Source organism: Rhyacophila brunnea, unplaced genomic scaffold, assembly GCF_057557595.1.
Source record: "Rhyacophila brunnea isolate RB1 unplaced genomic scaffold, BYU_Rbru_1.0 scaffold_13, whole genome shotgun sequence".
Classification (NCBI taxonomy): Eukaryota; Metazoa; Arthropoda; class Insecta; order Trichoptera; family Rhyacophilidae; genus Rhyacophila; species Rhyacophila brunnea.
Window position 1 is genome coordinate 11903809 of NW_028232785.1, and position 22420 is coordinate 11926228.

At 36.8% G+C, this 22420-nt stretch overlaps 2 protein-coding genes across 2 annotated transcripts; one reads left to right on the forward strand and one right to left on the reverse strand.

Annotated features, from left to right (window-relative positions):
* Nucleotides 1-719: 719 nt before the first annotated feature.
* Nucleotides 720-7069, reverse strand: LOC147076496 (uncharacterized). Its single transcript, XM_085941156.1, has 2 exons — nt 6816-7069; nt 720-2789 (listed from the first exon to the last, which is right to left on the reverse strand). The coding sequence occupies exons 1-2, from the start codon at nt 6960-6962 to the stop codon at nt 720-722; spliced, it is 2217 nt and encodes a 738-aa protein (XP_085797282.1). The 5' UTR covers nt 6963-7069.
* Nucleotides 7070-12911: 5842 nt separating this feature from the next.
* LOC147076497 (uncharacterized) lies at nt 12912-21190 on the forward strand. Its single transcript, XM_085940305.1, has 3 exons — nt 12912-13213; nt 14481-14630; nt 17587-21190. Exons 1-3 carry the CDS (start codon nt 13049-13051, stop codon nt 20956-20958), a joined length of 3687 nt encoding a protein of 1228 aa, XP_085796431.1. The 5' UTR covers nt 12912-13048; the 3' UTR covers nt 20959-21190.
* The last annotated feature ends 1230 nt before the right edge of the window (nt 21191-22420 follow it).

Below are 22420 nucleotides of genomic sequence, written 5' to 3' on the forward strand. Positions count from 1 at the left end.
GTCAAAGCGTGCATTATTTTTGTCGGATCTCCACAGCCTGTCTGTACTATTATGGTATGGTCTACGCAGGGTTTGATTGAATTTTTGTATTCTTAGTTCAATGAAAACAAATAAGTATGACTGACATAAATCCTCTACCCTTCGCCACTGGTATTCCAAGATTAAACAGTTTTTTCGATATTGAAAAATGTGAATATTGAATTTAAATAAATACATATTGAAAACGAAGTAACCTCATGCAAAGCCGGTACTTCATCAGGCAATCATTTACTCATAGTTGATTTGTAATCTCATAACATGGTCGAATGCCTTTTTTTAGGTTTAAACTAGTTCGAATTACAGTGTTAAGGCTATACCTCAGTTGAGGCATAGTCTAAAAAGATCGTAGCTAGGCGATGCGCGGATTGCGGGTCGCGGGTGCAAATGACGCATGCCGAACGAAATATTATTTGTCATATAAATCCAACATGCGGCCATTTAATGTTCTGTTTATTGTTCTATTAGTAACAATAATATATTCATTGATATGTTTTCTTTTTCAAGTAAATGGGTAATGTTTTTAGTCATCTTTACACGATTTAAGAATTAATACCCCCATCGCCATCACGAAACAAATTTACGTATTCACACCTTGACGGTCGCTCTCCGAATGCCAGCGAGTCCAAAATTTCGTCACGCCTATAGTTGAAAATTATTTGCCGTTTCACTGATGTATCATCTTAAGAAGCCCTCTTTATGCCGTGTTTAGTGGCGATGTGTTTAGTCAATTCTCCATTTGTGTACGTACTATAAGCACAAATGTCACATATGTGCGATTTTATACCAGTGTGTCTTTTTTTATGTTCCTTAAGATTATTCGGCTGCTTGCACCTGAAGGGACATTCGTCACATTTCAGCGGCTTATCGCTGAAATGAACCATTCTGTGCGCTTTCAATTTGGGTTTTTGAACAGTCGCATAATCGCATAGGTCGCATTTGTGCGGCTTGACTGGCGCGTGAATCAACTTGTGTTGTTTCAACGACATCTTCGTTGTGCCCGCAAAAGGGCACAACTCACATTTAAATTTCTTTTCATTTGTATGCAATTTCACGTGCGCCCTTAAGTTTACTGCTGTATTGCATTTAAAAGTACAAACGTCGCAGTGGAAAGGTTTTTCTTGAGTGTGTGTTAATATATGTCGTTTTAGGTTACCCACTTGCGAAGCCTTAAAAGGGCATAATTCACATTTGAAGATTTTTACATTCTTGGGATTGTAAGATTTGTCATGCCATCTTGCCTTGTGTTCATTCAAACTTTTCAATACGTAACCCCTATATGAACAGAGGTCACAAGCAAACGCCTTTTCTTTTATATGTATCTTCAATTTGTGCATCCTTAAATCAAACGGTAGTCTAAACGATAAAGGACATAAATCACATTTACACGGTCTCATTTTGGAGTGTTTCAAACCGTGCACTTTCAACTTTCCCTTTTGCACAGTCTTATAATCGCATAGATCGCATTTATAAGCTTTCTCCGGGAAATGAATCAACCTGTGCACCTTCAGCCGATACGACTCCATGAAACTGGAAGGGCACAAGTCACATTTGTGGGGCTTAGAATCAGTATGCCTGCCCATGTGCTTTTTTAAATAATCCCGGCTCTTACCCGCAAAAGGACACAAGTGACATTTGAAAGGCCTGTCGGCGGTATGAGACAATTTGTGGTGTGCATTATTTCTGCTCTTCGATTTAAACGGGCACAACGAGCAAACAAAGCCTTTTCCTTCCCTCTTTTTAACAGTGGCAGATTCTTTAGTACCTTCATCGCACGCGTCATCTAATTGTTCTACATCACTCTCCATCGAATCAACAGTTTTTATTACGTCGATCGATTCTTTAGATTTTATCAATGACGCATTATTTTCTTCGTTTTTGTTGTTATCATCAGAATGAGACAGCTTATGTTTATCTAAGTCAGATTTTATTTCAGTCTCGTATGGGCAGACATCGCAAAGATATCCGTTTCCATCATTAGTCACTGAGTTAATATCTATTTCATTAACTGCAGTCGAAGTTTTAAGTAACCTTTTCCCAGAGTCGTCATCTGTCTCAGTTTTATTACTATCAACGGAATGAGACAGCTTGTGTTCTTTAAACGTCTCTCTTTGATGACATACATATTGACATAACGTACACACGTACGTTCTATTATGCGTCGAATTGTGTCTACGGATAGACGTTATATGTTTCGTTTGAAATGGACACTCGTTGCATATGTGTAGTTTTTCTCCATTTTTCACCCGTATACTATATGATTTTGGTTCGATTTTTCTAATACTTTTTGGTTTTTTACTCCCATCAGTAATTACTACATTATGTATAACGTCATGCTTTTGAAAGATGCTGAAATCTTTACTTTCAAACGCACAAATATCGCATTTAAAAATCAAATGCGGAATATTAATCTCGTTTAAATTTGGAACTTTAATATTCGAATTATCAAATGAACATTCCAGTTCTTTTTTTCGTTTTGAATTCGGAACATTTTTCGAATTGTATTTCGAAATTTGAAATGGTTCTTTTATCTTATAGTTAAAAATGTCCGTTTTGTTATCATGGTTTTCGATAGATATCTCGTAATACGTTTCAGGTTTGTCCGAAATCATAGCAGAACGATTGATATCCTCCATATCTTCCCCATCATGACGATTTATTCCAGGAGTATGAAGGTCAATACCGTCAGACTGATTTGACGGTTGAATATCGTATTCGTTTTTGATGATAGACTTCCGAATATCTTCTATGAACTGTAAAAATAAAACATAGAAATAATTAATTGATATCCCATGGTTTAACAGGATGCATTAAAATGCAATACTTTTGAATATTATTTATAGCTCGTAGATGAGAAAAGAATTGATATATCGTCGGTGTTTTGTAAAAAGGGCGAATCAACCATTTTGGCGAAATCGAGATTTTAATGAAAATTCAATATGTACCCCACTAGCTTTGTTGTGTAAAAACGGCGAATTTTTTATCTCCACAGGAAAGTACTTAAAAACGATAATCGACTAAAATTAAATCAATTAAAATTACGAAATAAAAATCAAATGTGACATATTAGGCCTTTTAAAATATTATATAATAATGCCTATTATAATGACAGTATTCTTTCTAAGCTTTATTATAAACTTGTTAGATATTTATAATCATCTACAGCATGGTTTCCCAAACTATGGGTCCCGACCCACCAGTGGGTCGCGAGCGAATATTGAGTGGGCCCTCGCCACTGTATACATAAATTTAAAAAAATAGGAAGTGATAAATTTGATATTTCATTCAGCTATTTATAATTCCTAAAAATTGAAATAAACTTAAGTTACGGAAAATATTGTGATAAAATAATGAATGTTCGATGAAGCTATGAAAGTCCTCCTCCTCTTTACTACCTCATATCTATGTGAGGTCGGATTTTCGGCTATGGTTAACGTTAAAACTAAATACCGAAATAAATTGGATATATCAAACTCACTACGATTAAAAGTAACTAAAGTTGAAGTTGATGCCAAAACTGTAATGAAGAAAATTAAGAAACAAATACATCCTTCCCATTGAAATAACTTTGTAAAAAAACCTTGCAGGTGTAGGTATTTAAGTAATAATTTTTTTTTATTTAAGTTGTTTCTTATTTCAACAGTCTTTCATTCATATTGGTAACACTGATAAAAAATATTTTTTTTTTTTTAATTAGAACAAATAAGACAGCATTAAGTAGTTCCACGACTCGCCACTAGGGAATCTGAGCATTACCGATATGTATGCCCTCTTTTCTCTAAGACAGCTAAGAGGTGGGTCCCAAGATTGGATATTTTTGTTAGATGGGTCGGAGCCCAGTCAACTTTGGGAACCACTGATCTACAGGTAAAAAAACATATAAATGTCAAAAGTTAAAAATCCTCCTCCTGTAAAGTAGCATTTTGGTTAATTCGCACTTTTTACAAAACACCGACGATATTTGAAAGGAATATATCGAGGGTATACTGATACAACGCATTATTTCAGTTTTTGCCGTTTTTCTGTTTTAAATGCCAAAATGTATACAATTTTATGCTCTACGTCCTGGTAGCAAAAAGCACAAAGGCATAGGATATAATGGTGAGAAAATAGACACATTATTAAATCATATTGTTATTTTTATATTCTGATAGAAAGCATGATAATGACCTAATGCGTTCTGCGTATACAAAATACAGGACTTGTAACATGTCGCATATTGTGTTTGCCATAAAGGTTAGTCTTTATAATGTAGAAAAAATGTTTATAAATCATAAAAAAATCTACGAGGGAGAACGCTTTGACGCCTTTTTGCGATTATCTCAGAACTTGTTTTAATGAGTTAATGCTTTCTGTCAGTATACCCTCGATATTAAGATGAGTCTTTGGAGCCGCATGTAACAAGAAAAGTACATCCACGAGCTATATACACTATATAGTTATCTTCTCTGTCTACGTTATGCAAGTCACACCCTCAAGCTTCAATAGACACGGAAAACAGAAAGTTGAGAGACCTAGACTGTGGTGAAAGAGACACAGCATCCCTGAGACTAGTGACATGAACATGATAACTACTTGTGAGTGTGACAGGATCCAATGACTCATAGTTGACCTGTGGTCATTGTTATGTTTATTGCGAGAGTCCACGTTTAGGGTATTGTTCGACTGAAAAACGAGGTAAATTTTAGTATGCCATTTGCATTGATTGGATGTTATTGACCACTATGAAAAAGCACCACGAAGAGACGTTTTACGTGGCTGGGACACGTGTTCTGGATGCCGCCAAAGAGTACGACACTTTGCACCCTTGTGGTACAGCTTCAAGAGTTCCGTCGCCGTGGCCGGCCCTCCCTCACCCTACATCGGTGCTACAAAAGCGATATACGCACTGCAGGTACGGAATGGCGTTGGCGATGGATCGAGAGAAGTGGCGCGAACTTGTGCTTGCCCTATGCCCCAATGCTGGGTCGTGACAGGATGAAAGAAGAAGAAGAATGAAAAAGCACAATAGTAAGTAAAACCATGCGTAGCTCAAATTCTCTGGCAAAGTAAGTACTTTTTTCGTAATATTTTTGTATATAAACATTCTATAGAAATCAGAGCTAGTCAAATCATGGAGTATCTATCTAAACCTGTGATTCCCAACTTTTTTCGATTGGCGGAATCCTTAATTCATTTTGAAAAATCTCAGGGAAACCCTAGCTGGCTGACAAATTAAGGTCTAAAGGGGTAAATTACAAAAGAGATTTGAAAATAAGTATGTAGTGCATTGCTCACTGAAGAAGGAAGCCGATACATTACACGACTAGTCCTACTTTTCGCCCCTTCTGTTGTTTATGGATGACCTGTCATTGCCTGTCATTGTCTATAGAGTGCTCATACTGACGCGTCTGTCGTGTTCACTTGTCGGAGTATTCTTAGTTTCAGATTTCTTTCAGATTATTTTAACGTATCTTGGAGACCTTGGAGTTCATCTGATTTAGTGGTTATGTATTATTAATAATTGGAAGTGACGATCAAAGTAAGTAAACTTCATCTGTGTAAAATAATATCATAATACACTAGGACGTTTGTCAATGTGACAGTCGATTCTAAACGACAATATCTAATAACTTATTAATTATACTCTTCAGTCATTATAGAATACCAAACTCTGCTTGCAAGTACGTTATCAATAAATAGTATGGCAGTGGACCACTCGTTGCTTGTGCAAAAAGTTATGCTCAGGCTTTATTAATCTAAAGATGGCGGTGATGTAGTGACATGGCTCAGAAAAGAGCTGCCTTAAACCAGACTCAAAACGGCATCATTTTTATTAAATGTTATATAAATTTGTTACCTGTTTTTGTGTGGCCGTCTTAAACAAAGAACATAATTTAAAAGTGAACATTTACATTCATAATAAGTGTGTCTATTGGTGCCACTGCAACTGTTATCTTGTTCATAGAACTTTTTTTCAAGAGTTGTGTTTTTTGCCGACCCTAAGCAACGTGCGACCTGCTTGCTTTTGTCCTCTTTAAAAAAATATGTATTTAAAATCATTGTCAAAATGGTTTTAAGCTGTATCATTTGGAAACTTTTTCAGAAACCTAGCTCCGGTGTTCCGCCACCGGTTTGGGAATCACTGGTCTAGATTTAAAGAATACTTGCAGTAAGGTGAACAGGTCCACCGTATAAAAGACGAGGCGCGGTAAGGTGCCTAATAAGTGGGGTAAGAGCTGGCTGTCTAGCTTTCTAAACTCCATAGTGAGTTATGCGTCAATGATATTGAGCTAATTTACGAGCTGTTTGTTGGCGAATTTAAAAGCGGGCAATTAAGCTACTGCGATTGTGATGATGACACACAAAACTTTCAATTCGCCGAGAAGCCAACAAGCTAGCGCCTATTTTGACAGAACATAGTTCGTTTTTTTACCAGAAGGTCGCTGCTACGCTCTACTGCGCAGACGCAATAGGCCCACAGGCCGGCGTGTAGCGTGTAAAGTTGACCGGCTTTTAACTTTTCTCGGTAGATTGTTTACAATCTGCTTGTTCGATGATGACACTGGGCGACTTTACAGGCAGATTGTAAATTCGCCAACAAGCAGCTCGTAAAGTAGCTCAATGGCGACGTGTGTGTGTGGGAAATGCAATCCGCAGGGTTCCCTTACCACCGGTAACTGTAGTCTTTTGGGCGCACTTTAAGATAGACTAAGATAAACGAAAAACTTAGTAAGTTCAAGGAAGGCATTTATCCAGCAGTGGATCTAGTATGTACGTACAGCATAAAATATACCAACCTCCTCTTTTATTAGAACTGTATTCATATTATTATGATGCGGTGAAATAGTTTTGACAGGATTAATCGTATTTTCTAGTGCATAATTCGCGATATTTAGAGAATCGTTTATTGCCAGAGGGTCCGCTGGCTCTTCTTTGACATCCATTATTATTTATTTATATTATTTTTACATTAATTAGTTTAATATAACAGGATTTTGAATGTCAATCCTTTGAAATTGATGTATAAGTTTTGTTTTGACGTTTAATTATTAATAGATAATAGTTTATTGCCAGATGGGAATTTAATATCACCACAATCAAAACCATAGATATATTTAAAATTTTATTACAAATAAAAATAAAACAACGGAGAAAAAATACGTATACCTAATTATTGTTTTATGAAAAAATATTGTATAAATATAATGAAATTATGTAGTAGACATTGTTTATGTTAGGTACAATAGATGGATACTGTTTAACGAACCCTATTTATATAAACAAGAGCCAATATACTAAGTAGTTATTATGTTTAATTTTGTACATAACAACTAAATCAAGAAACTGTTGTCTCAACAATTATTTTTTTTGTAACTTGTACAAATTTAATATGTCAAAAATAAAGAAAAAATGTGTTTTTATCGCCTGGCAACATAGCTCACGTCTTGTCAAAATTTCATTCACAAAACCTAACCCAACTGACAAAATAGAGATTTCGATTGTCAAAATTGAAAATATATCTAAAATTTAAATAAAAACATTGAATATTACAGAAAGTTTGCTTATGAATACATTGTTGCATAAAACACACCACGTTAAAGATGGATTCGAAAGAAGGACTGCTATTGATTGACCCATTAGCTATCGAAATAATTCCTGATAATAACCATACTGACAGTTGTGAATTTCTATCCAAATCTACCACACAGGATGACGAATTTTGTAAATCTCCCAAGCAAGAGGTCAGTTTACTATCGGATTATCGTATTAATAATATCTTAAAGCTAATTTTTAATCGGAATTGATGTATTTAAAGTTAGTTTTTAACTAGAGACGGTCTGATAAATTGAGGTCTGGTAAATGTGTCACAGATGCCGTCATGAGGTTTTATAACTTTCTTTTTAGACCAAACCCAACCTAACCTAACCTAACCTACCCCAACCTAATATAATCTTAGTTTGTGATAATGATGCATCAAAATGTATGAAAATTTCAAATTTTAAATTAACAATTATTGGATCGAAAAGCATCTGCGCCGACCAATGACATATTAAATGGACGACTCACTTCATACCCGGCGCGCACGAGAAATTTTCCATGAAAGTCATTCACAGATGTATAGGTAGATGTCACGTGACCATTGACGTATCCGTTTCCATTATGCGATACAAGCTTCGAGAATTTATAGTAATATAACCTTTATTGTAATGGCGTATTAGTGTCATGACTCATTGCGTTAGAAACAGATTCTCGGTTACTTACGACTTCTCGGAGATTAGACGTAAGCGAGCCCAGTGAATCACAGGCGACTGACTGTCCAATGGTTCCTGTCATTCAATTGCATTGAATAAACATTCATCAATATCTTAAAATGGCATTTTATAAATAATAAATAATACTAACACATGCAAAGTGATATCCCATCTTTCTTGGAGTGTTTAGTAGATTTTTTTACAATTTTTAACTAGGCACATTGGCATTTTGTAACATAATAATAACGGTGGAGTCGAAACCTGACAGTCAGAAATTTTGTTTGGGCAGACCCAGCGGTGTCGCCAGACCGCTTGCAAGCAGAATGTTCATTTGAGCGTAGGATACCGATATTAAAATATGAATTTCGCCATCCGGCAGACCCGACACAAAGTGAGTGTCATTTTATTTTCTAGATGCTTCGTCCATATTAATGTCATTGGCGCCGACAGAAAAAGGTATTTATTATAATTGTCTACATGGAATAAACTGTTTTCGTAACAAAAAAATTATAAAAGCTCATGACGGCATCTGCAGCACAATTACCTGAGGTCTTTTAGGATGTAGTAAATTAGGTGGGACTTAGTTGTTTCTAAATTAAATTATTATGTACTTTATTTTACAGGATTCTTCTACGGAAGACATTCATGCATCCATTATCAAGACAGAATACATTATTCAACCGTCGAACCAGTCTGAAGATATTAACTCTACTTCTAGAATAAATCGTCACGATGACGACGGGATAGAAGAAAGTAACAATAATTGTGCGTTGTCAATTTCAAATAAACCTCAAACGTATCCGCCATTTTATGAAGTGTCAATCGAAAAGTACGACAACAAAACGGAGATTTTCAACTGTAAAGCGATTCCTAGTGAAGATAACAAAACAAAGGAAACGTTTCAAATTTCGTATTATAATTCGAAATTCGAAAGTTGTATTGATAATTCGAATTTTGACAAAATTAAAATTCCTAATTTGCTTTTCAAATGTGCCATTTGTGCGTTTGAAAATAAGAAATTTAGCGAATTTCAGAAACATAATTCTGTTGTACATTACGTTGGTAAAGTGCCTGTCGACGATAATACACAAATTAGTGAAGCAAAATCATATAATGTTGCTGTTGATTACGGAGAAAAGAAATTTAAATGCAAGAAATGTTCGTTTGAAACTAAACACCAAACGTCGATCCTTAGACACAATTTGACACACAATCAGAAGTATAAATGTGCTTTATGCCCTTATGTTTCTCAGGAAAAAGATATATTAAAACAACATAAGCTTTCACATTCTGATGATAGTAATAAAAAAGAGACAGAAAATGAATATGGTGTGCCTTCAGTTAAAACTAAAAATTCGAAAACAACTGTTAAGAAAAAACTTAATAAGAAAACGAAGAGCGATGGAAAACAATACATTTGTGATGTATGTCCATATCAAACAAAACTAAAATGTAATTTAGATACACATAAAACAAGTCATACAACCGAAACACCATTTAAATGTCACTTGTGTCCTTTTGAAACAAAAAGAAGTCTTTATCTCAGAAAGCACATAGCCAGACACAGTAGCGTCAAGCCGTACAGTTGTGAGGTGTGCCCTTTCAGTTCGGCAGATGCGTTTTGTTTGAAAGTTCACCGAATGATTCATCTCCCGGAAAAACCTTTCAAATGTCAGCTTTGCGATTATAGGACCGTGCAGAAGATCAAATTGAAAACGCACAGTTTGACGCACTCGAATTTGAAAGCGTGCAAATGTGACTTGTGCCCCTCTGCGTTTAAATTGCCCGGTGAATTGCGGCTGCACAAACGTAAGAAGCATTCTCTCGAGAAACCTTCGTTTGTGTGTGATCTTTGTCCGTACACGGCTTTTCTGTCGAACCAATTGAAACTGCACAAGGCGCGTCGTCACGAAGAATCATTACGCGGCACTTGCGACATTGTAAAATTCTTCCGATGCGAATTATGCCCTTATAAGAGTCCGCTAGTAGCTAACTTAAAAAAACACGTCGCAACACACAGCACGGAAAAGCCTTACCATTGCGAAGTGTGTGATTTTAAATCTAAAACATTACTCAGCTTAAATATACATGCAAAAAGACATACTAACGATGGAGAATTCAAATGTTCCTTGTGTCCTTTTTCAACTGCCGTTGCAGCAAGATTGAAGCGGCATGAAATGATACATAGCCCTGATAAACCATACAAATGTGACTTATGTGAGTATGCTACGGTACAAAAACCTAAATTAAAGGCGCATAGAATGGTTCATTTCAACGATAAACCACTGAAATGTGACTTATGCCCTTTCAGGTGCAAACAGCCGACTAATCTTAAAGAACATAAAATAAGGCATACAGGTGAAAAGTCGCATATCTGTGATATATGTGCGTATAGAACCTTTACTAAAGGAGAGTTGAAGAAACATATCGTTACCCGTCATAGTGAGAACCAAATTTAAAAGAAAGAAGAAGAAGAAAAGAAGCTGACTTCATAGTAGCAAATTATCAAGATTTAAGGCAGCTGTATGCTGAGCTTTGGGAACAGATGCTTGCGGCAGATACAAAAGTATCATCATCCAGGATCAATCCATTGCTGGATGAATGCCTTTCATAGCTCCATCCATTCTTTCTGGTCCCTAGTACTTCTCCGCCACACCAGACTTAATAAGTTCGTCAATCTGGCAGGTTTTAGAGCATCCCTTTGTTTAATGCTCCTTGAGTACCATTGTAGAACTGCATTTGTCCAGTCGCCCAGCGTCATGTCGGCCCATCGCCATATCACCATGGTGACCTATTACACCGCATACTCTTGTCTGCTCCATTAGTTTATTTTGTGGTTTTTCCGCAATATACACAATATGCACCTTTCCTTGCCACGTTGCGCTACTCGTAGTTTTTGAATTTCTCTTACAAAAAGGGTCCATTTTTCACATTGGGTTGAACACTACGTTTTAGCAGGTCAGGTGTTAGAAGGTCACTTTTGAAAATACTATTTATGCACCCAAATGCGTTCTATGCCAGTTTAGTTCTGCGAGTGATCTTGTTATACATACATGTCCGAGATAGACATAGTTGTTTATCTGCTCGATTTGAAACTCATTGATAAGGATCACTTTAGTCATCGCACTGCTAATAAGGTTTGCTGTATTCGTTGTCAGTGTGCATTTACCTTTAGTGAGTCTGCATAGTGCCTGAAGATGCCGAAAGACGAAATCCAGGTCGCAAAAACTGACTCGAATGGAATAGTACAAAACTTTCTAGGACACAGATTTTCTAGTGACTCAGCATATTTTTATGGAGCTGTAGGATATTCAACAAAATTTATCCAATGTGCTGATGCGCAGCCGTAATGATAGATTCGTATGCTTCAATAGCTGTTTAGTTTTCAGACAAAATGTCAAAGCAGAATACTGCTCTCCCCGTATTGTAGACGTTATGCATGGAGTAAAAATCGTATATGAGTTCACTTCCCTCTCTGCTGAACGGCCAATGGAATATCTTTCGACACACAATCTCAGAAAACAATGGTCTTTTTAAATAACACTACCATTTAACATGTATCACATAAACAGTAAGCCAGTGCAGTTCCAGTGGCGGAGAGAAAATAAAAAGAAGAGGGTAATTTAAATAAAATATAACAAACTAATTACCTACATAATATAATGAAATAAAATTACCAACGTATTTATGACTTTTATTTTAATTGGACTGTTGTCGATAATCTGTCACCATACGCATACCCAGGCATGCACGCAGATTAATGGTTTGGGTGGGGTCCATTTTGAAAAAAATATCCATAATATATTTTTTTAATGATTTTTAGCCAGCGGGTGCCAGTGGCGAAGGGTGGAGGTAGGCTGTTAAGATTCGACATAAATAGTGCACACTAAACATTGTCAATCATACTTACTTATTTGTTTTCTTCTCTGCTTCAACCGCAGAATACTGAACTTTTCCATATTCATCCAGACACTCAACAAAAGTAGTTATCAAATGTACGTGGACTTTGTGTCGTCCAGTCACAGGTATTGCGTGTCGTAGGATGCCGAGAAGAGTGTTATGCTTTACTACGTTGTCATTATGACCTGTTGCATCCACAAGTGGTTATTATAGGCGCGTAGCCATAATTTATAATAATGTTAGGTTGGTAGGTACCAATTAAAAAATAATAGTCTTATATAAGTAATTATTAGAGATTTAATAAAATTAAGTTCAAGGCCCAGTTCATTCCAATATAAATCTATTCCTAAAACTTGTGTGTAAAACGTTTGTTTGAAACTCGGCACATACAAAATGCAAATTAAACATAGTTTAGACAGTCCACAACGTGATAATTTTAAACACAACAACATTCCTTGAATCCACACGTCGCTACTACCGATGAAACGGTAAAAAAAATGCCGCAAACATGGCCACACTCGCTTGTTTGTCAGTGCATTTGCACATGTTTTCCATCCGCGGTGAACTACAATAAACCGTTGGCATTTATTTACGGCAGGTAATAATATTAATGTAATTCTGTCTGCACTAGACATGATGATAAAATTCAAATTTTTCGCGATTTTTTTTTTATTATTTGGCAATAATTTACTCCGACAAACATTTTTTTTGTCTATGAATCATATTATTGTCTATGAAAGTCATAATATTTTGAGTGTGTTTTGAACGTATTTACGTCATTTGCTAGAAAGATAAACTCAATTTTATTGTAACATTTCAATTATTATTGGTTATTACATAATATATATACATACAATTAGATACAATATAATATAACGATGTATTCTATGGACGAAACATTGAAAGATCCGCTAGCAATCGAAACTAGTGACAGTAATATTGTAGCAAATGTCCATCTCTATGACAACGCATATTGTAATAATAACTATCCGTCAAATTTGCCTCGACGGGATAATGTGCTTTGCGAAATTCCTAAAATAGAGGTTGGTATGCTATCAGATTATTCTGTGCCCATGTCCGTTTCTTAGGTGAAGCATACCCCTATACCCCTGTCGTTGGCCAGTCTTCAGTGGTTGAGGCAGGTTTAATTGATTCTTAAAACTAACCGGCACTATCTGCAATTTGTAGTCTTAGTTCAATGAAAACAAATAAGTATGACTGACAAAGTTTAGTATGCGCTATTTATGTCAGATCTTAATGGTTACATGTAAGTTGTACGTATGCAGTTCATCACACAGTTCGACACTTATTCGTGCGCCGCAGTACGTGAAACATGAATAACATGAATAACATGAACATTTCACCGTAGAATACATTTGTACGTATCTTACAAAATGCGGTGATAGTTTGCAAATAGTACCGTTCCAATTAGATTAACCCTAATCTAACCTAACCTAGTAGAGACATCTCATAAAATTCGCCACATGTAGCATACGTACAAATATACTCCACGATTAAATGTTACACGAACTCATGTTTCACGTACTGCGGCGCACAAATAAGTGTCCTGCGGTGAACTGTTTACGTACAAATTTCCGGATACGGATCTTAATAGCCTATCCCCACCCCTCGCCACTGGTTGACGTATACATCAAATCAATTTGTATTATTTTATAACCGCAATATAGCCACATCTCGAAAGCCTCAATAATTGTCCGTGACATAATGACGTAGTGTCCATAGAAAAGAATTGAGCGAACATAACTACGAACCATGCGCGGTCTCAGACTTAGGTTAAGGTCTCGATTGTTCCCATTTCTCATTGACCCATTTTCCTAAATATTTATAGTGGGGTCACATGCTTAATCGGTTCCCTTTTAATCACAAAACTGGTGTTTGGTGTCACCATTTTTGATACTGTTAATAATTTTGTTATCTTCAGTTCGTGAAGTTGCACACCAAGATTCAATCGTAGTAGATTTTTGGGTTTCCACCGTGTGTCCTTCTTCCTTCTTCACTCGACGTTTCGGGCTCGTTGTAGAGGCCATTATCAAGAGATGATATGATGGCCCGTGCAACGAGCCCGAAACGTCGAGTAAAGAACGAAGGACACACGACGGAAACCCAAAAATCTACTACAATAAAAAACATCAAGAGATCATATAATGGCCTCTGCAACGAGCCCGAAACGTCGAGTAAAGAAGGAAGAAGGGCACACGGTGGAAACCCAAAAATCTACTACGATAAAAAACAACCGTGAAAGTCTCAAATATTATATACCAAGATTCAATGTTATATATTTTATTCCAGTTGGATACACCCACGGGATCAGATTATGATAGTGTCGCTGAAGATTATGAAGATAATTGTGGCAACTCCAGTGGAATCGCTACATTATCGAATTCGAGTAGTCCAAAGTACGTTGATTCGGCGAATCTGCCGTGGATTATAATTGCTCAGGTAATTCTACTGATGATTATTTACCTTATATTAAATTACTCACAACCCCATGAGAGCCCCCATTTTTGAAGCCAAAGTTGCAAGTTCGTATCCTGAATCTGCTAAAAATTACAATACAGTAGAACCTCAATATAACGGAGAAAATATCCTGTCAAATGTGAAAATTGTTAAAAACATCCTGTTAATGTTAAACATCTTTAAATCCATGTGTCAGCGCTTGTAAACAATATTCTGCGCATGATAATCACGTTATACCTCTCGCACTCGAATTCTTGTCATAATGCCGTCCTGCTCGTAGATTGAATGTAGCAATGACGTTTGAAGCACTCTCCGTTGATTCACATGGCTGCACAAAAGATTAATTTGTTTACTCAAAGCGAAAGGATGCATTTATTTTTTTTTCGACCACGTCCGATCCTTATAGGATCATATGGGCCTCCACAGAGTGGAGGTTTGTATTGACAGATTTTGTTTTTTACGAGAAATGGATGTCAGCCACTTGCTCAACCTATAAGGTCCATATCCTGACACACAAATTGAAAAACAATACTTGTACTTGCTAGACCCAGGATTCAAACCTTTTGAAGTTATACTTCTTTTGGCGCGTTTGGGAAAACAGATCAGAGTGTATTTTTGGCGTGTGACGAAGTTGCGCGCGCCAATGTAACATCATTGGTGTATGACGGAAGCTGCGCGAGCCGATGTAACACAATTTATTATTAAGATTATTTTCATTTCGGTCTTGAGGGTACATGCACATGCGCATAGTGTCATTTAGTCATTCGTTCAATACAACCAAGTGAACAACAGTTTTAAACATAACCAATATTTCTACACTATTAATTTATATTCATAAAACTTTATTTATATTGGTGTATATTTATTTTTCATTGTAATGATTATTATTATTATATTTATGTAAGTGCCGAGCCACACCGGGCGACTCTGGTCGGCAGACCAGTCGCCGAGACCAGACCAATGCATGCAGTTATATGGAGCATGCCACACCTGGTCGCCTAGTAATCGCGCAAGCAATAAAGTCGCGTGATCAGTAAAATCTCGTTCGTGCGCTCGGTCTGGTCTCCCGGTCTCTCTGGTCTCTCTAGTCGGGCGATCAGTAGCGATGTATGAAAACATATAGCTATGTATTGAGCGCTGCCACACTAGGCGACCAGTCGCCGGCAGCCACGCTGCATTTTTTGCATAACTGCGTATACATTCATTATTAATATTATTATCGGCTGCCTCTCTGGTCGCCGGCAAGGCGCCCGAGTAAATCGCCCGAAGAGACCAGTCACGCGACTGGTCTCGAGACCAGAGTCGCCCGGTGTGGCTCGGCTCTAAGTATTATTTATGATTAAAATTATATATCAATAAATAAATAAATTTTGTGAATGTTGAACTGGTAAATAATTTTAATTCATCATGGGCACTTTTGAATCGATTATAACCGCTGTATGGCAAAGATGAGTTTTGGTCCAATACAATAATTAAATTACAATTATCATGTGCTATATGAGACACTGATGAATCGCGTACGTTTTCGTCAACCTAATCCACTGTAATATTAATAGAGTCATGTAACGGCTTATTTTGTTTTGTTACGCCAAAGAAGTATAACTTATAACGCGCGTACATAAGTACACACACCGATATTTTTATTTGAAAAATGACTGCTATCATTATCGTTAATTTATATTACTTACAAAATTCAATCAATCGATTGAATGCTTGCAAATTATTCATTCCTTTTTTATTGGCGTTTGCCTAGACAATCAGTACGCAATACAATCTTACTTAAGCCGGCGCTATAGACGATTCAGGTCTATGGCCAACTGGATAACCATCTTCTATGCTCACTACCTTGAGCTCTCCTTCTCTCGTTCACACTCAGACTCTCTGCGTCCCTTTTGATGTTATCCGTCCATTACTCGGTTTGTCACATCTAACAACATGACTGGCCCATCTGAGTCTCCGCTCCCTGAAGACATTGACCATATTGGGCTTAAATAAAATTGTTCACAGACCTCAGCACCTACGGATGCACGACCTTTAGTTGTCTTTAACCGGTCCAAGTATATTCTTTACTTATAGAGTTTTGTTTTCCAACACTTTGATAGCTTCATCTTGTTTCTCTGTTAGTCTCCAGGTTTTTTCAGACCCTTGAGAGCGACTGGTGTGACTGTGACATTTTATACTCAGATTTTTGTATTTTACGACAGTAGCTTGGACCTGAATAGATTCTTAAGTGCGAAGAACGCTGCATTTCCACTCTTCAGTCTGCCGGTGAGTTCGAGATGCATCTCATTCTTTTGGAAAATGATGCACGTCTTTTACAAGACAACAATGTCTTGTGCAAAGCACAGTGACTAAAATATTCGCCGTTAATGGGGATTGCTATGTTGTCACTGTCAGGCCGTCTAAATAGATTTTCCAGAGTAGTTGTGAATAGCTCGGGTGAGATTGTATTGTCTTATGACCCATTTTCATGATTCATTTCAAAATCCTTTGTGGATCTTAGCCGCATCCACACCTGCCTATCCTGAGCTCTCCAATTACGAAGACCCAATATAGTGACTAGTCTAATGACACCATCTCACCTTGGGTCTACCAAATTTTCATTTTTTCCGCCGGGCTTGTTGTCATTGGAATTTTTGGGAGCCACATCTCTTATCATTACAACATGAACCGCCAAATCTTAAGTGTCACTCGGCTTTGCAAACTGGCGATATAGTTCCGAGTTATACCTCGTTTGCTAAATACAATTTTCTTCTATAGCTCTTAAAATTCTTCTCAGGATCTTTCGAATATAATATCAAGGATTGTTCCGAGATAATATTGTACAACTGAAAATCGGTTTTTTATCTGATATGTCCTTGACTTGAAGTGTTTTTTATTGGAAACTATTGACGTGCAATGTGTATCGTAGGATTAATATTTGCGTGTTATTTTACAGTCCAACAATGCAGATGTTTGCGATCCTGGCAGAAACAAGACGTGGGGAATACCCTCTGTTAACGCAGACAACAGTCACCAATTCAACGATAAAACAAGTACTGGTGGACTATTGGAAGAATCTATCAATATCACTGCGGAGGGGATCAAGAAAAAAGCGAAAAACAGTAGAAATGACACACCGCTGCACGCGCGTGATGATTATAATCGTTTTCCAGTTGTCACGGCGAATCGGTCTCTTAAACGACTCAGTGAGATAGAAGCATTGCATAAATGTCGTCCGTGTTCGGTCACTCTTAATAATTTGTGCAATCTGCCAGTAAACCAACCTTACAGTACCCCTTTAAAGACCGATAGTAACAACAAACGAAAACGTCTTGAGCAGAAGAAGAAATTCAAATGTAAAATTTGTTCATTCGCTTGTAACGAATCGAATGAATTAACATTACATAATTACATTCATATCAATTTCAAGTCACCGGCTGACAACTGCAACCTGCTAGGAAATAAAATCGTTCTACGCGAGACTGAGGATAGCTTATTCCAATGTCAAGTGTGTTCGTTCATTTCCAAAGAACCGAATGACGTAAGTTCACATTTTGACTTTCATGCCAAAATGACTATGGATCCTGATTCCTATTATTCCAAATCGTTCTTTAACAATTATAACTGGGAAAAGACTAAAAAAACTCTCGACAGGACCAACGGTATATATAAATGTCATTTGTGTTCGTTCAGTTGTGAGAACTTTCAGATATTGGTGCTACATAATTTGATTCATGGAAATACTTCCAATAATTATTCAGACGTTCATTACGACGGCAATAAATTTAACTGTTTTTTATGTTCGTTCGTTTGTGAGAAATTGAACGATCTGGCATTACACAATTGCGTTCATGTAACAAAAAAAGACTATACGTGTCATCTCTGTCCGTTTTCCGTGGGGACTTTGATAGGTTTCCGAGTGCACCTTTTCCAGCACCACATTGAGGAACGTTTGCAGTGTAACTTTTGCGAGTTTACTTGTGCGGATTTCAACGAATTTTTATTGCACGATTCTGTTCATTACAGTCGGGAGTGGTTCGCGTGCAGTCTATGTCCGTTCAAAGATGCCCAAATGAACGACTTCAAAATGCACATGACCTCGCACACGCAGGCGGGCTATTTTTGTCGGGTCTGCCCGAATCATGCGAGTAATTTGAAGGTGGCGCAAACGCATCTTTGGCAACACAATCTGGTAAAACTCTACAGATGTTTAGTGTGCCCTTTCGAAACTAAACTGTCAAGCGTCGCGCGGGCGCATAAGTTGTTACATAAAAATGTTAAAATATACAACTGTCCGAAGTGCCCGTATAAAACTTTAAGTTTTAGCAATGCGGAATATCATAAATCGATTCACGCAGGATTTGTACTTTTTCATTATATTAAGCCGTCGTATTTTAGTAATGTTGAAGATATTCTAAGATGTGACTCGTGTCCATTTGTCGGTTCGGATATAGGTCAGCTGACATCGCACGAGTTGACTCATTTTAATATTACACTCCTTAAAGATGATAGAATTCCAATGTCCGTCGATAGTGAGGCTGACTGTGCACAGTTATCGCTGAATGGAAACGATAAAATGTCAGACACGTTGACGTATGTTAAAATTTTATTGTTTCAATGCCAAGAATGTACCTATACATGCAGTCGGATAAAAGAGTTAAATACTCATAAAAATTTACATAAAAAATTTAACATCGTAAGTGAAATACGCAAATGTTCCGAGTGCTCTCATATAGGCATAAATAAATACAGTATGGACAACCATCGACTTCTTCACATGAATATGGATGACATGCATCTTTCACAACGTAGAAAATTGTATTTTATGGTGATGGGAGATAAGTCACCTTTGATAGAGTATCGACCGAATGAGGTAATCGATTTGGATGTTTCAGACTGTGAGCAGTCGAGTGAAGCCAAACGGCATAAGTTGGATAATGATTCAGCTGTCGTTAATAAGTCACTAGTAAGTAATAATAACAAAGTCAGCCGTAAAAGTCCGTCAAAGAAAAATCTTCAGGTTTTTATAGACAAGGGTGACATGAAGGCTTTAAAGAATAAGTTATTGGAAGATTTGGGATTGTTAAACTCGACTAGTAAAAGTGACGTTTCTAAAGGGAATAAGTCGGTTGATAAATCGAGGTCATTGGTTGATAAAAAATGTAAAATAATTGATTTAAGTTATGTGGTTCCTCGCAAAACGGATTCGTCTCCTGATGTTCTCGAATTGCAAATGGTAATCGACGACACCAATAATGATAGTAAAAAATTGCAAATGTCAAATAGAAATAACATGGCAAAAAGTCATAAGTCATATTTCGATAGCAATCAAAAGAAGAGTAATGATAAAAGTGTCGGATTAGGTAAAAGTGGAAAAGTAGTTGGGAAGGGAAATAAGTCAAATTTTCACAGTGTTAAGAAAAGTGTTGGCTGTGACAAAACTGAGTCTCCAAAAACATCTTTTGATAGTAATCGAAAATCAGTTTCAAAAAATAACTATTTAGCGGATCAACCGAAAATTACAGTTTCTAAAAATATACCTGAAAATGGTGAACGAATCATTATTGGGAAAAATATCCTGCCTCCAAAGGGTGATAAGTTATTTGACGGTAATGAAAAAACCGCTGTAAGTTCAGAAACCTTATTTTCACAAAATGCACTTGAAAAAGAAGTTCAGTCATCGGATGCTCCCAGAAAGCTTGTTACCGAGAAGAATAATAATTCGTCGCAAATTGCGGTTGGCAAAAATGAACTTTCAGGAGGTAGGAAAAGAATCATTATCAAAAAAATTATCAAGGTAGGTGCGAAATCGCTGGTAACGACCGGGAAAAATTCGCCTGAAAGAGGAGCTGACTTTTCCAAATTGCCAAAAGGTGATAAATCATTTGACGGTGCCAAAAATATCATTATCGGCAAAAATTTTGTCTTGGGCGGTGTAAAGTCGCAAATTTCGATCGGAAAAAATTCACTTGAAAATCGACCCGAGTTTCACTTTAACATAAACGAAACGCCAAAAAGTGATGAGTCATTAGACAGTTACAAAAACGATGTTAATATTATTCCCGGTGGCACAAAAGAACCTTACAAAGTTGATCAGTCATTTGATGGTAATAAAAAAATCATTATTCATGAAAATGTTACTCTGAATAAATTTAAATCTCAAGTATCCAGTGTCAGGAATGAATCTACTTTAGGGCACGAGTCAATTGTGCCCATAGGTCGGTGTGGTGGTTCGGTTGAGAAAAGTATTAAGCCTGCCGATTCTGACGTCGGAGGAACCACATCCTGGTTGGCTAATTTAAGACAATGGTTCGACCACAGAAAATGAGCAAGTGGCCGGATGACAATAAAAATTATGGAAAATCGTTTTCAGTGATAGGTTCTTTGTCTCTAGGTACTGTCATGGGCTTGGGGACAATCGATCATATTGGATCATCAACTTCTTGGACATAGAGCCATGATGAGCTTAGGTGATTGTATAAAAAATACTTTAGTATAAGCCAATTGTGTGAATTGTACCAAAAAACCTACAAATAAAGACGCATTGTTTCATTAAAAGTTTTGTTAATAAAATTTGATTTTTTCCTTCTCTGTGCGCATAGCACACACTTTACGGTATGTAATATAATTTTAGCGTATCTAATCAATCAAGATTTGGAGACTAAAAGATCGCCGTGAAAGGGTGCAGTAATTTCCAGTAGGCAACCCCAGGAAATTACTGTTGGTCAATCAGACGGTGGAAGCTACTGGAAAAGATATGATGCTGAACTCTACAGTCTGTAGGGTGATTGAGAGACTGTGGTGGTTTGGTCACATACACTATATGACCTAACGTGATCGACGATAAGCTTATTCTATTAAAACGAGGCATAAATTCAAACTATGGGTCAATCTGAAAAATGATTAATAAGGCTAATGATTGAATTTCAAATTCATTTGTTGCAAATTTTACAGTAGGTACTATTTTGCATGCAGTATCAAAAACTGTAATGGAATGCATTTTTGGCTATAGAAGAATATTTTTTATCTGTTACGGTTTGGAGTAGGCATGGTTTAATCGAATTTTAAAAGCCATCTGTGATAATTTGTACTCTTAGTTCAATGAAAACAAATCCGTATGACTGACCAAGTTTAGAGTGCACTATTTACATCCAATCTCCATAGCCTACCTCTACTCTTCGCCAATGGTATGTACCAAAGATGTGAGAAAAGAATTTACTTCCGAACAGAACCTTCCGTGGTTTCCCTATAAAAACACAAGCAAATTCCAGTTTTACGCAGTGTAATTTTGATATGGAAGAAACTACCACCTAGCTGCATAATCTTGATTGTATGTAAATCAGTGCAGTGTCCCTATATGTTATTAATTTTTGGTCTTACTTTCATACTTTAAGGCTCCGTCTCTATATGAGAAGATTTTCTTCAACACGGTAGGTTATTATCTATATTAGAGAAAGAGAGAGTGAAGAGGTGACTTTGGATCTGGCTCGGCCACGTGCTGCAGATGCCAGAAGAGAACCTCAACCTGGTTTGCCTGTTCTTCAAACCGACTGATTTCTGGCATCCTGGAAGGCCGCTAAATACTAACTATAGAGCAGTGGTTCTCACGTGAAATTTAACTGTTGCCGCACAATTGACATTGACAGTTCTATGGAAACATCTGGTGGCCGCACCAAATTTTACTGTTGTTGTGATTGAAAGCTAAATTTTTTTTATCGATTTATCATATATTAATCGATCAATTTATTTATAGACAAGTCCATTTAATAAAAGACATTTGAACATTTTAG

What these genes read in the sequence shown, in the direction of transcription:
- LOC147076496 (XM_085941156.1), bottom strand. Translation starts at nt 6,962, where the DNA reads ATGGATGTCAAAGAAGAGCCAGCGGACCCTCTGGCAATAAACGATTCT. An exon ending in CAGTTCTAATAAAAGAGGAG is followed by an intron (nt 2,790 to 6,815) that starts GTTGGTATATTT and finishes TTATTTTTACAG; the next exon opens with TTCATAGAAGATATTCGGAA.
- LOC147076497 (XM_085940305.1), top strand. Translation starts at nt 13,049, where the DNA reads ATGTATTCTATGGACGAAACATTGAAAGATCCGCTAGCAATCGAAACT. An exon ending in GCGAAATTCCTAAAATAGAG is followed by an intron (nt 13,214 to 14,480) that starts GTTGGTATGCTA and finishes ATTTTATTCCAG; the next exon opens with TTGGATACACCCACGGGATC. An exon ending in CGTGGATTATAATTGCTCAG is followed by an intron (nt 14,631 to 17,586) that starts GTAATTCTACTG and finishes GTTATTTTACAG; the next exon opens with TCCAACAATGCAGATGTTTG.